Source organism: Chrysochloris asiatica, unplaced genomic scaffold, assembly GCF_000296735.1.
Source record: "Chrysochloris asiatica unplaced genomic scaffold, ChrAsi1.0 scaffold00041, whole genome shotgun sequence".
Lineage (NCBI taxonomy): Eukaryota > Metazoa > Chordata > Mammalia > Afrosoricida > Chrysochloridae > Chrysochloris > Chrysochloris asiatica.
Window position 1 is genome coordinate 14,967,046 of NW_006408559.1, and position 14,962 is coordinate 14,982,007.

Sequence of the window (14,962 nt, forward strand, 5' to 3'; positions counted from 1 at the left end):
TAAAGATTATTCTCAATTTGACAGGAAGAATTCCCACTCTGATCAGCTAGTTTGATTCCACCGAGCACTTGCACCTGGTATCACACTGAAGAGCTTTGAATGTGAGAGGGTGGTAGAGGCGGGCCATCCATTGCCTCCCCCCTCACCCCCCAATGCCACCAGCTCTGGCTCTTCACCCAGCTGGAGGAAGGGGTGGGGATGGGAGGACACAAGAGCGGCCTTCCATGTGGGCATTTATTTAGAGTTTGTAGATGGAATCGGTCGTGCGGGTGGGGCGGAGGCAGCAACAGGGCCTCACTTGTCTTTGGTGACTCTCTGGATCCAGGGTACGTATGTGTAGATGTTGGTGTAGATGCCAACGTCGCTTCCCATGAAGTGCCCGACCTCGATTCCTTGCAGCTTGTTTTTGCAGATGACTGTAGCAACTGCCACTTCCTGCCAAGAGCAAGTGGGGAGGGGTCAGAGCCTGACCTGAGTTCTGTCCTGGGCAGTAAGGTGGGGGAAGGGAGAGCACCCAGCCTGGGGCCTGGCCTGACTTTGCTGTGACCTTGAGAAGTCAGAGAACTCTCAAGCGCTCATGTGCGATGGGTGTTAACCTGCCGGTCAGCCCTGTCACACCTGCACCTCCCATAGGGATGGGGTGGGGTCGACGCTGGACATTGGGAACCTGCTGGCCAGCGTGTCACACCCACACCTCCTATGGGGAACACTGGAGTCCTGGTATGGTGCGCTAGGATAATCACTCGGATCCAAGGCCCGTTTGGACTGCAAGGTCGGTGGTTCAAACTCACCAGCCAATCCTTGGAAACCCTATACAGGGTTGCTATGAGTCGGAACCAACTCGACGGCACTTAACAACAACAATAACAATGGGGTACTAACTGGACAGTGGGAACCCACCTACAAGCCCTGTCACACCCACTCTGCATCCAGTGACCTGGGACATACTACAGCAAGCATAACTGGAGAGAGGACAAGGCCAGAGGTAGGGACTGGGGACAGGGAAGCTGGAAGACTTCAGGCATGGCCATTGCCGTCCTTCCTGCCAAGCTGCGTGCAAACCAGTCTGCTTGGGCTGAAACACGCGGCACACCACCCACAGAAGGCTCAGAAGGGCCTGAAACAGCAGCATGGTCCGCATTGCTCAGAGATCAAACACACACGCAGCCTAGCTCGTGAGAGCCCTTGCAGGCTGTGACGTGTTTGACAGTTTGACTCAACACCCAGCTTTCCATTTGCTGTGAGGATGGACTGTCCTGCTGAGTCACATGGGGTCACTCTGAGTCAGAATGGACTTGGCAGCACCCAACACCCCCAGCAGTTGAATGACTGTTGGTTCAGTTCCACAGGAAGAGAGCAACGGGCTCAGGCAGCCTGTCAGAGCTTTGGAAGTTACAGATGAAGGCTTTCTGCGTGCACATTTGTTCTGCTACCTCGTTATGAAGTAGTTAAGCAAACGTACAAGCCCATTAAAGCTGAGTTTAGAGAAAAGATTACCCCAAAAATGCGGGTGAATGCTTTCACAAACTTCATGCATAGGGAGTTCCGGTGACTTTTTCCTTGATCTGTTTTCTGGCAGTCCTTGTCTGTCATCACTGGGGCCTCCAGGTTCTGCCGCAGGTCAGGGTGTCTGCCTGAGGGGACAGGACCAGGGAGATGCCAGCTCAGAGCTGTCACAGAGCCCATTCCCACCGCCCCAGCCTCTCGGATCTCCTCTGTGTGCAAAGAAAGCAAGGGACAAGGAACAAGGGGAAGTGGCCATGCACATTTGTGGGGTGCAGTGGAGGATGGGGAAAGCAGAAAGCAGAGAGTTCCTGCTCTCAGTGGCTTCACTCCCAGCCAGGGACCAAGGGGCAGACGGCGGGGCTCTCAGGCTGTTGGGCAGTGCTCTGTGATGGATGTGTGGCCCTCAGTCCCAGCACCCTATGGCCACTCACCACTGTTGTCATAGCTCCAGTCAAGCCCGGAGAGCAGACACACGGTGCCTGGACGCACATTGCTGGTGGCCAGGGCCAGGGGCTGGACCTTCTGGTTGAAGATGGCCGGCTTGGCTAGTTTGATGAGCATGAGGTCATCCTGGGGGTTGGTGTGGTTGTAGTTCCAGTAGCGCACGATCTGGACGGGGCTGATGATCTGCTCCGTCCCATCTCGGACTCTGGACTTTAAGTTACCCAGGTAGACCCTCAGGTTTCTGGAGAGAGAAGGGATCGAATGTGCCAGGAGCCATACCAAGTCCTTTATCTGGCCATGTCAGCCAGCACTCACAGGGAGCCTGTGGGGTGGATGCTGTTTATGTTCCCATTTTACAGATGGCACGCTGGGTGGTGGAGCCATTAGCCTGAGCTCTAGGGCAGTGACAGTGTCTCCCTTTTCTCATGGCTGGTCTGTCCCTGGGGGAGGACAAGTGACCAGGGTCCTCTACAGAGCCTTGCACACCTTGACTCCACCCTTCCAGGTGACTTATGGGACCCAGTAGTGGGCTGGGTTCTCACTGGGGGTGGCCCACGGGCAGCAGCAGCAGGGGAGAGAGGCTAGAGTCTTCATTTTCCTAGCCATCCAGCTTCCTGCAGGGTGGCCACAGCTGGGGTTCCTGAGTGCAGGGTGGTTGTAGCTGAGTCTCTGAGGGCAGGGTGGCTGCATATGTGGTCCCTAGGCTCAGGGTGCTTCATATGGGGACCCTTGAGTGCATGGTGACTGCAGATGGGGTCTCCTGAGTACAGGGTACATTGCTAGGCCTTTCTCTTCCTGGAGCCACACGGTCTTGCTCCTCTAGCTTTAGGGTGATAACTTCATCTTCCCAACGTTGTCCTGGGCACTGCTCTCTTCTTTGTGCCCAGTAACTCAGCCACACCTTTGTCAAAAGTTTCCTCATTTGACACTTCTTAGTTCATCCAATTGGGGACATTGTTAGCTTTCTACAGGGACCCTACCAGATCCCATGCAGTTATACCACCAATAACAAACCTGGAGAACACTCATGGGGGACAAGGAAGCATGGGGGTAGAACAGGGTACCCAACATCGAGGGCACTGCTGGGGTGTGAGGGGATGGTTCTCTGTGTGGGCACCCATGCCCACCCTGGCTCCACTATCCAGAAGTACCATCCCCACCTCCCAGTGAATGTGACAACCCAAAACACTATCTTTCAACATTGCCCAATGCCCCCTGGGAAACTAGCTTGTTTGAGGACCACTGAAGTAGAAGGAGCAGTAGCCACTTGGGGCTGGGGTGCCACCACTCACGGTAAGTAGCAGTGGGCAGGAGCCAGTACCCAGTCTTTCTTGATGAGGACCCCCACACAGGGGTTGAAGTTAGACTTGAGGTACACCAAGTAGGGTGCAGGGTCTTCCTTCTGCACCAATGAGTTAGCAGAGAAAAACGTGCCTGAGAAAATAATGAATATTTTTAAGATGAGTCCTGGTGTGGCGCTGTATGATAAGCACTAGACCCTAGACCGCAAAGCCGATTAGAAATGCAAGGTGGTGGTTCAAATCCACCAGCTGCTCCTTGGAAACCCTACACAGGGTCGCTATGAGTTGGAACTGACTTGACAGCACTTAACAACAACAAAACACCCTTAGAGCAAATAAGACAATTGACAACTTCCTAATGGGAAAAGAATATGACCTCTTTTGAAGAAGTAATCAATTGGCCGAGAAACATCAACATTTGTTATAATAAAAATGTAAATTAAAGCAGCATAACACTTTATCTAATATTTTCAATAATAATTTTTCCTTAAAATCAATAATATTCAATCCAAGAAAGAGTAGGAGGCAGACTCAGCCACTGATAACAGGAATGTCATGATTCTACTCATCCTTCTTCAAAAGCACTTTAGGAAGACGCTCGGGAACTGTCCATGGTTCTTCACCTGCAACCTAACAATTCCAGTCTTAAGACCTATTCTAAAGAAAGGATCTCAGGGTCACAAAGATTATCTTAACAATGCATACTAGAGCAGTAGGTATTGTAGGTGGCCATTGGAAACAGATCTCATGCAACAATGTTGGAAAGGACATGAACACATGAAACGTCATATATATGAACATTTTATTTATTTGTTGTTGGTGTTGTTGTTGGGTGCCATTGAGTTGGTACCGACACATAGTGACCCCATGCACAACAGAAACACTGACCAATCCTGGGCCAACCTCACAATTGTTGCCATGCTTGAGCCCATTGATGCTGCCACTTTGCCAATCCATCTTGCTGGGGGTCTTCCTCTTTCTCTCTGACCCTCCACCTTACCAGACATGGTATCCTTCTCCAGCGACTGGTCCCTCCTGACAATATGTCAGAAGTATGAGAGACGAAGTGTGGTCATCCTTGCCTCCAAGGAGCACTCTGGTTGTACTTCTTCCAAAACAGATCTGTTGGTTCTTTTGGCAGCCTATGGTACTTTCGATATTCTCCTCCAACACCATAACTCAAATGCATCAATTCTTCTACAATCTTCCTTATTCACTGTCCAACTTTTACATGGATATGAGGTTATTGAAGATACCATGGCTTGGGTCAGGCATCTTTGCTCTTCAACACTTTAAAAAAAAGGTCTTGTGCAGGAGATTTGCCCAATGCAATATGTCGTATGATTTTTTGGCTGCTGCTTCCATGAATGTTGATGGTTGATCCAAGAAAAATGATATCTTTGACAATTTCAATCTTTCTCCATTGATAAGAATGCTGTTTTTATTGGTCCAATAGTGAGGATTTTTGTTTTCTTTACATTGAGATGCAATCTATACTGAAGGCTATGTATGGTCTTTGATCTTCATCAGTAAATATTTTAAGTCCTCTTCACTTTCAGCAAGCAAGGTTGTATCATCTGCATATCATAGATTGTTAATGAGTCTTCCTCCAATCTTGATGCCACGTTTTTCTTCATATAACCCAGCTTCTCGTATTATTTGCTCAGCATACAGGTTGAATAAGTATGGTGAAAGAAAACAACCCTGTTGCACAACTTTCCTAATTTTAAACCAGTCAGTGCTTCCATGGTCTGTTCAAACAACTGCCTCTTGGTCTATTTACAAGTTCCTCATGAGCACAATTCAGTGTTCTGGAATACTCATACTTCACAATGTTGTCCATAGCTTGTCATGATCCACACAATTGAAGGCCTTTGCATAGTCAATAAAGCATGGAATCATCTTTCTGGTATTCTCTGCTTTCAGCCAAAATCCCTCTGAGGCCAGCAATGATATCCCTTGTTCCACGTCCTCTTTTGAATCTGGCTTGAACCTCTGAAAGCTCTCTGACAATGTATGGTTGCAGCCATTTTTATAATACCTTCAGTAAAACTTTACACGTATGGGATATCAGAGATATTATCTGATGATTTCTGTGTTCTGTTGGGTCACCTCTCTTTGGAATGGGCACAAATAGGGATCTCTTCCAATCAATTGGCCAGATAGTTGTCTTCCAAATTTCTTGGTATATATGAGTGAGTGCCTCCAGTGCCGCCTCACTTTCTTGAAAGATTTCCCTGTTTATTCCATCAATTCCTGGTGCCTTGTTCTCTGCCAATTCCTTCAATGCACCTGGGACTTCTTCCTTCAGTATCACTGGCTCTTGATCATATGCTACCTCTTGAAATGGTTGAACATTAACCATTTCCTCTTGGTACAGAGACTTTTTATTTATAAAGAATGTTAAATAACCCAGGAAAGATGGATGACATATCTTTAAGTAAATTGTAAAAAGAGCACTGGATGTGTGGTGGCTCTGTAGGATAAGCACTGGACTGTTAACCATAAGGTTCAAACCCACTGCTGCATTGCAAGACAAAGATGAGGGTTTCTGCTTCCAAATATAATATATGTTGTTGTTAAGTGCCATCAAGTCGGTTCTGACCCACAGTGACGCAGTATAGGACTTCCCAGGAATGGTTGGTGAGCTTGAGCCACCAACCTTGTGGTTTAAACTGAATTTGCAGTCCAGCACATTAGCCCACACTGCCACACCAGAACTCTTTCTATATATGTATATATACGAATCCTGATGTGGCATTGCAGGATAAGCACTGGACTGAAAGGTCAGTTTGAACTGCAAGGTCAGTGGTTCAAATCTACCAGCTCCTTCTTGGAATACTGGTGTGTTGGATTCCTGGTGTGGTGTTATAGGGTTAGCACTAGACTGCTAAACACAAAAGTTAGCTGTTCAAACCCACCAGCCACTTCTTGGAAACTCTATACAGGATAGCTATGAGTCAGAACGGACTCAATAACACTTAACAACAACAATATATGTATTCATATGTATATACATATATTGTTGTTGTTAAGTGCTGTTGAGTCGATTCTGACCCATAGCGACCCCGTACAGAGTTTTCGAGGCTGTAAATCTTTACGGGAGCAGAAAGCTGCCTCTTTCTCCCACGGAACCGCTGGTAGTTTCGAACTGCTGACCTAAGTCGACCTGATTCATAACCACTGTGCTAACAGAGCTCATATATATATATATATAGTTGTTAAGTGCCATGGAGTTGATTCCGACTCAGAGTAACCCTGTACAGGGTTTCTGAGGGTGAGAAGCAGCTGGTGGGTTTGAACCACTGACTTTGATGTTCAAAACCATTATTCTGCAGTGCCACACAAGGACTCCATATGCAGATGTTATCCTTGGAAACCATATTGTTATACAGGGTCCCTATGAGTCGGAACCAACTCGATGGCACTTAACAACAACTGCTGTCCTTGCAATTCAAACCGAACTTGCAGTCCAGCACGTTTCCCTGCAATGCCACACCAGAGAGAGTGAGCCAGAGCACTGGGATGGAGGTGGTTATGTGCCATGGAGTTGGTTCTGACTCACAGTGACCCTGTACAGGGTTCCCGAGGCTGTAAATCATTACGAGAGCAGCTGGTAGTTTCTCCCGTGGAACAGCTGGTAGTTTCAAACTACTGACCTTGAGATTAGCAGTCTGTCTTGTAACCACTACACTACCAGAGTGTATGAAAGCACTGGGAGGTGAATCCAAATGAAGTGCTAGCCATATGTTATCCCCGAGAGATAAGCGGGAGTGATACCTGTTTCCTCTACTCTGTACCATCTCTGGATTTGCTGATATGAGCCTGCTTTGCTTTAGTAAGTCATCTCTGGAGGAACGGGGGAGGAAGGCTGCTTCAGTACCAGCAATAATGCGTACTCCTGTCTTGACTGGCCAGGAAGCCCTAGAAGCATCTCCCGTCTGCCCCACACCTCACCCCACTCTCCTCTGTGTGATCATCACCCCAATGATATCTGTGTAACAAGGAGAGGTAGGGGAGACCCTGGCCTGATTTCCAGCCAATGTACCTCCTTCACAGCCACCACCCATCTGTCAGTGGAGGCTTGTGTGATGCTGAACAGGTGTCAGTGGAGCTTGCAGACTAAGAGGGAGTAGGAAGAAAGGCCTGGTGATCTATTTCCACAAATCAACCAATAAAAACTTGATGAGTCAAAAACAGTCACTTCTAAAATCCATCCTGGGAATGGCACAAGACTAGAAAGAGTTTTCTTCCTTTGTGCACAGGGTTACCAAGAATCAACGACTCATGGGCTGAGTCAATGGTAGCTAACAGCTGAATAGGGCAAGAACTGGTGCTTGTTACTGTTCACCGACTCTGGACCACGCACTGTGTTCTCCAGAGTCCAGAGCTTTCTGAAGCTCCATATCATCAGTCAAAACCAGGCCAGAGGCAGACTGTGGAACAGACCATCAATTGCTCATATAAAAGTTCAGGCTGAAGTTGAAGATGATTAAAAGGTCTATGGAGAACCAGAATATGACCTTGAACATATCCCACCTGAATTTAGAGATCATCTCAAGAACAGATTGAATGCATTAGACAAAATGACCAAAAAGTAAAAGAGTTGTAGGATGACATTAAGAACATCATACAGGAAGAAAGCAAAAGGTCATTCTAAAAACTTGAAAGAAGGAAAAGACAAAAATGGATGTCAGAAGAGACTCTGAAAGTTGCTCTACAGAGTAGAGATGCTAAAGGAAATGGAGAAATGAGGAGAAAAATTTAAGGGCAGCACTAGAAGACAAAGTCAAATATTACAATGAAATGCACAAAGACCTAGAAAAGAAAACCAAAAGGGAAGAATGCACTCAGCGTTTCTCCAGCTGAAAGAACTGAAGAGAAATTCAAGCCTTGAGTTGCAATAGTGAAGGATTCTATGGGCACCTATGGTAGCTTCTAAGAGAGGGCTCCACCTCTTCTGTTCCTGACTGGATTTTTCTACTCTCCTCCTGCTGCAAACTGCCCTGCCTCTCCCCTGCTCCTGGATTACCTGTGCCTTACAGGAAGGAGTAAGGGGCCGTGGGTACGTACCAGCAAGGAGCCCCAAGAAGATGAGCTTCATGGCAGTGAGGTCTTGCTTGGGAGACACAGAAGCTCAGCTGAGTGAGGCCTCAGCTTGGGTTACTCAGGAGTGTTGGGGAGTCTGTAGGTGGAACAGGCAGCTGAGGGAGAGGACTCTGAGGAGGTAGACAGATGGAAGTCTGTCTGTCTCTGGCCTGGCTCCAGGGGTGGAGGATGCTGTGCCTTGATCCTATCCTGACCTGGGGGAAGAAGAAAGCTGAACTCCTTCTCTGCCACCCACTAACCACCCCAGTATTACCAGCCTAAATGTAGTCCAGTTACCTATTGAAAAGGATGCTCACAGCACAGGCCGTCTCCAGGGGTGGAGGATGCTGTGCCTTGATCCTATCCTGACCTGGGGGAAGAAGAAAGCTGAACTCCTTCCTGCCACCCACTAACCACCCCAGTATTACCAGCCTAAATGTAGTCCAGTTACCTATTGAAAAGGATGCTCACAGCACAGGCTGTCTCCCTGCCAGGGTTCCTGATGCTGGACTGAGGGGACAGGAGTCTCCACCTTAGCTCAAGGCAACCTTGTCCCTGTGGTCTGCTCTGAACCCACTTATCCTCCCAGCAGCCCCTCCTTTCTTTATTACACCAACTTCTCTGTCCTGGAGGACTATGGCATCATCCTGTCATCACTGCCCAGTGGTCCTGTACTGTTCTGGCCAGTAGCTCTGAGCCACAGAGATATGGTCAAGACCAAAGTCACAGAGGAGCTCTCAGGCAGAGTGGAACAGCTTTCAGAAATACGCTTCACCTCCCTGGTGACTTTACAGTGGATTTGTCTGAGGTGCCACCTAATCAGACGTATCTGTGTAGCTCTGTAACATTCCATAGACCCACATCTCATTCCCATTTTGAGACAACCCAGGGGAGATGTCCTGAGAGTGCAACCAGTATCTGTTCATCCTGACCTGTATGAGACAGAACTGACACACAGAGAACGTCATTGTGTGTCCCAAAGCCACGATTGGTAGAGTCTGATCTGGTCTGAGTGCCCACTTCCTTCCTTCTGTATCGTCTCAGCTTGTTGAGGGGTTTCTTTTTCTCTGACCCTCTGCTTTACCAAGGGATTGGTCTTCAGGGATTGGTCTTCAGGGATTGGTCTTCAGGGATTGGTCTTCAGGGATTGGTCTTCAGTGATTGGTCTTCAGGGATTGGTCTTCAGGGATTGGTCTTCAGGGATTGGTCCCTCCTGACAACATGTCCAAAGTATGTGAGACTAAGTCTCACCATCATCAGTTCTAAGGTGCATTCTGGCTGTGCTGGATGTACAGATAGATTTGTTTGTTCTTTTGACAGTCCAGTTATTCTTCACCAACACCATGATTCAAATGCATTGATTTTTCAGTCTTCCTTATTCACTGTCCAGCTTTCACATGCACGTGAAGCTATTGAAAATATCTTGGGTTAGATTAGGAGCACCTTAGTTCTCAAAACATCTTTACTCTTTAAAGAAGTCTTTTGCAGCAGCTTTGCCCAATGCAATATATTGCTTGATTTCTTGTCTGATGCTTTCATAAGCATTTATTATGGATCCAAGTAAAATGAAGTCCTTGACAACTTTAATCTTTCCTAATTGATCCAGTTGTGAGGATTTTACTTCCTTTACATTGAGCTGTAATCCATACTGCAGACTAATTCTTGGATCTTCTTCAGTAACTACTTCAAGTCCTTCACTTTCGGCAAGCAAGTTTGTGTCACCTTCATATTTCAGGTTACTCATGAGCCTTCTTCCAATCTTCATGCTGTGTTCTTCTTCATACAGTTTAGCTTTTTGGATTATTTTCTCAGCAGACAGATTGAATGAGCATGGTGAAAGGATCCCACCCTGACACATACCTTTTCTGATTGGAAACTACACACAATCCCTTTGTTCTGTTGGAACAGCTGCCTCTTGGTCTATATATAGGTTCTGCATGAGCACAATGAAGTGTTCTAGAATTCCCATATTTTACAATGCTGTCTGTACTTTGTAAAGATCCACACAACCAAAAGCTTTTGCATAGCCAATAAAACACAAGTAAACATCTTTCTAGATTTCTCTGCTTTCAGCCAAGATCCACCTGAAATCCATTCCACATTCTTTTCTGAATCAAACTTGAGCTTCTGGAAGCTCCCCGTCAATGCGTTGCTGCAATAATTTTTTGAATATCTTCTGTAAAATTTTACTTATGTGCGATCTAAGTTATATTGTTCAATGATTTCTGCATTCCTGTCAGGGACCTGCCTCGACACGAGTGTTTGGTTCATGAGGAGGGGCTATCTGGTGGCGATAGGGATAGCAAAAGAGACACAGAGACACAACAAGAGAGACAAAGAGACACCCCAAAACCATAGTGGATGCGGGACTGGCATCAGGCAGATCCTGCATTGCAAACATCTAAGCCATGAAGGCCGTAATATCCTGCATAGTAAACATTTTGGCTAAACAGGCAGTATGGTTGCAATGCTGGACTGAGCCCCTGCATGCTGTAATGCATGCCTTGCCAGTCGTAATGCACCTGGATTCGTTCTGCGCCTCCGTTTTATTTAGGGGAGGAGCCTTACACCAAGCTGGGAGGGACTAAGACAAGGAACAGCAAACATACGTAATTTTCCAGACATTCAGGCAACTTTACATCATACTTCGCAGGTTCGAATTCCAGGCCCGCAACTTGGTTTCTCAGGCTCAATTAACATATCTATAGCACCTGAGCTCAGTTGGGGGAAGGTGAGAAGGAAGGTCAAAAGGCTTGGGAGGAGTCCCTCTGTGTTGGCTTCCTGAGCCAGGTTTGCAGGAAGACACAAGAGCCTAGGTGAATGGGCTGCACCTGGGAGAGTTTAGGGAGGATGTCCTTTTGTCTATAGAACAAAGAACCGGGAAGTAGCAAGACTATTTTTAGTCAGTCCTTTGGAGAAAAGCTTTACCTTTGAAACCTTTACAGTCTCGGCTTTAGGAAAATATTACATTTATCTGTGGATATCAGGGCTCCATGTATGTAATTAATAATAAACCTAGCTGAACACTAAGATGAAAAACAGCTTGCTATGTCTGCTAGGTGGCTAGAGTCTGTTCCTCAGATCCTGCGGCCTGTATGGTCTGCAACACTTGGGCCCACAGGGCCTCGAACTCCTGAATGGGTCTGAACGGTCTGCAACACATTCCATCATCTTTATTTGTAATGAGCACAAATATGGACCTTTTCAGTTGGTTGGCCAGGTAACTAACTGTCTTCCAAATCTCTTGGTACAGACAAGTGAATACCTCCTGTGCTGCATCAATTTGGTGAGACATTTCAATTGGGATTCTGTCAATTCATGAAGCCTTGTTTTTCTCCAATGCCTTCAGTACTGCTTGGTCATATGATACTTTTTGAAATGTTGAACATTGGCCACTTCTTTTTGGTACATTGGCTGTGTGTTCTTTTCATCTCCTTTTGCTGTTTCCTGCATCATTCAAAAATTCTTTCCCATTAAAATATGAACAAACAAATCCAAACTCACTGTCATCAATATTGCAAGTCAAGTAAGCCTTGAAGTTTTTCTTCAGTTCTTTCAGCTTGAGAAATGCTGACTATGTTCTTCCCTTTCAGGTTTCTAACTCCAGGTCTTTGCGCATTTCATGATACTACTTTATTTTATCTTCTTGAGCTGCCCTTTGAAATCTTCTGTTCAGCTCTCTTACTTCTTCACTTCTTTCATTTAGTTCAGCTACTCTACTATATTCAAGAGAGAATTTCAGTCTCCTCTGACGTTCACTTTGGTCTTTTCTTTTTGCCCTGTACTTTTAATAACCTTTTGCTTTCTTCATGTATGATGTTCTTGATGTCATCCCGCAACTCATCTGGTCTTCCATCAGTAGTGTGCAATGTGTCAAATCTATAATCTCTAAATTCAGGTGAGATGTACTTTAGGTAGTATTTTTGGCTCTTTTGGACTGTTTAAACAGAACAAGGGGATGCTGTGTGGTTAGACTCAGGAAAAGTACATCTTTTTACCATATATCTTCAATTTAATGCTAAGCAAATAATTCAAGAAGCTGACCTATATGAAGAAAAATGTGACATCACAGATGGAGGAAAACTCCTTATTAATAACCTATGATATGCAGATGACATGACCTTGCTTACTCAAAGTGAAGAGGATTTGAAGCACGTAGTGATGATGATCAAAAACGACAAATTTCAGCATGGATTTTTGTTTTGTTTTCAGAAAACAGAAATCCTACCAACTGGACCAACAAGCAATATCATAATAAATGGAGAAAAGATTGAAATTGTTAAGTGTTAGAAATGAATCCCTATGTTGCATAAAAGACACTCGGTGAGACTAAATTACCTTGGCAAAGTAAAATTTACTCCTGCAAGAGGGTGCTTGCGCATAGCTGTACATACATGAACAGGCCAGTGAGCACACGGAGTGGGCAGTCCACTCGGGTTTTTAATCCCTGATGTGAGTCTCAACGCTGTGTCTCACCCTATTGGCTAGGGTTTTGACTGCACAATCTATTCCCTTACTCGGTTGGCTAGTTCAATTTCTTAAGGCGCACATTCCTACTTTAGGAAAAGAAGAGAGAGGTCAGTCTTTGCTCCAGGAAGTAGTTTAAGGAAAAAGAAAGTTATCATAAATTCCTTACTCCAGGAAGTGGTTTAAATAAAAAGAAAGTGACCATAAATTCTTTACTCACTTCAGGAAGTAACCAAAGAAAAAGAGAGAGATCATAATGTCTTTACTTCAGGAAATAAAAAAGTTACCCGTATATAATAAACAGGATTATAATTTTTTTTCCACATTAAGAATTTTACTTGGATCCACAATCAACACTCATGGAAGCAGCAATCAAGAACTCAAACAACATATTGCAAATCTGCTGCAAATGAACTCTTAAAGTGTTGGAAAAGAAAGATGTTACTTCGAGGAGTTAGATGCCCATCACACAAATCACAGTAATTTCAATTACCTCATATGCATGTGAAAGCTCAACAATGAATAAGGAAGACCAAAGAAGAGTGTATGCCTTTGAATTATGGTGTTGGCAAAGAATATTGACTATGCCATGGATTTCCCAAAAACAAACCAACTATATTGTAAGAAATACAGCCAGAATACTGCTTAGAAGCAAGGATGTAAAGACTTTTCATATCCTTAGGATGTTTTCTCAGGAGGAACCATGCTTTGTAACTCAGAGGTTCAGCAAAAAAGAAAAAGACCTTCAGTGAGATTGGACTGATAAAGGCTACAACAATGGGTCACCTCGAGCAAAGATTGTGCAGATGGCCTAGGCCTGGGCAGTGTTTCATTCTGTTGTACAAAGGGTATGTGGCTATGGAGACACCTAGCAACAATCAAGAATGTAAAAAAAAAAAATTTTTTTTAACAAATAAACCAACAAAAAACCCAGCCCACAAAGATTTAGGCAAAAGATATGAATAGACACATCCCAAAGAAAATATAACAGTGGTGGGTCAGCAGCACATTAAAAGATGATCAATGTCATTTGTCATTAAGGAAATAAAAAATAATACCTCCATGTTGGTGGTGGTGATGCCATTGAGCTGGTTCTGACTCATAGCAAACCTGTGCACAGGAACATATACAGGGTCGTTATGGGTCAGAATTGACTTGATGGTACTGAACAACAAATAACCCCATGAGCCTTCAGTCTGCCATCTGACTGTGGTCCAGTGTGGACCAAAAGGAGAGGATGGACTATTCTCTGTGTGTGCTGTGTGTGTGTGTGTGTGTGTGTGTGCATGTTCTTCTTGAGGGAGAGCGACACAAGGATCAAGGCATGGGCTAATTTAGGAACGGTGCCTCCTCTGGCATCTCTCTGGACTCACAGGGAAACAGTGTGTGCTTGGATAGCTTGGGTGAGAACCTTGGATACTATCCTGTTTGCTTGAACTACATTAGGACAGGAAATCAAGAAATATTTTAAAGCTTGAGATCTAGGCAAGGGAAGACTTAGGAGACACAACATCCAGGGCTCATAAAGGCCAGGACAATGTAGAGAAAGATGACCCAGAGACCTAGACTCCAGTTATCACCCAGTTCTTCACCCAGCGAATGTTTACTTCTCCTGTTCCAAAATCTAAATGTCACACATACGGTTTTTTTATATTTTAAATTTTTAAGTTTTATTGTGAGATATTTATTTCAACTTTGGTAAACTGGAGGGTCAGCCAACATGGGGGTAACCATCAAGGAGATAGGTTGTTACAATAATCACAACAATGGATTCAAATACAGAAAAGATGGCACAAGAGCATGAGACAATTCATTGTGTTAGGGGTAAAGTTGGCATGAGAAGCCATTGACTCCATGGCAAGTGTCAACAACAATTGTGAAATGAATTATAACTAGAGGGGCGTATACCAAATGTATGGTGAGTACAAAATGTATATAAGCATATGCATATACAAGTATATATAATTTTGTGTAATGATGAACATGGTAAAAAACAACAACATGGCTAATAGAACTTAAAAGTCATTTTTTTCTTTTGCACACAGACTATTAGATGGTGATCATGGTTATGATGTAGCTCAAAGAAAAGAAAATACTTTCCAGATTGTTCTAGAATTTTCGACTGTTTGCCTTCATACAACTACCTTAGGGCAGGA

At 44.9% G+C, this 14,962-nt stretch overlaps 1 protein-coding gene across 1 annotated transcript; it reads right to left on the reverse strand.

Annotated features, from left to right (window-relative positions):
- Positions 1-294: 294 nt before the first annotated feature.
- Positions 295-8,355, reverse strand: PRSS37 (protease, serine, 37). The gene is made up of 5 exons (XM_006861180.1): positions 8,325-8,355; positions 3,243-3,384; positions 1,938-2,191; positions 1,498-1,634; positions 295-435 (listed from the first exon to the last, which is right to left on the reverse strand). The coding sequence occupies exons 1-5, from the start codon at positions 8,353-8,355 to the stop codon at positions 295-297; spliced, it is 705 nt and encodes a 234-aa protein (XP_006861242.1).
- Positions 8,356-14,962: the final 6,607 nt, after the last annotated feature.

Excerpts from the sequence above, each read along its gene's own strand:
- PRSS37 (XM_006861180.1), bottom strand. The coding sequence starts at position 8,355 with ATGAAGCTCATCTTCTTGGGGCTCCTTGCTG. Across the intron at positions 3,385-8,324 it reads CTTCTTGGGGCTCCTTGCTG|GCACGTTTTTCTCTGCTAAC; the intron begins GTACGTACCCAC and ends TTATTTTCTCAG. Across the intron at positions 436-1,497 it reads CATTCACCCGCATTTTTGGG|GAAGTGGCAGTTGCTACAGT; the intron begins GTAATCTTTTCT and ends TGCTCTTGGCAG.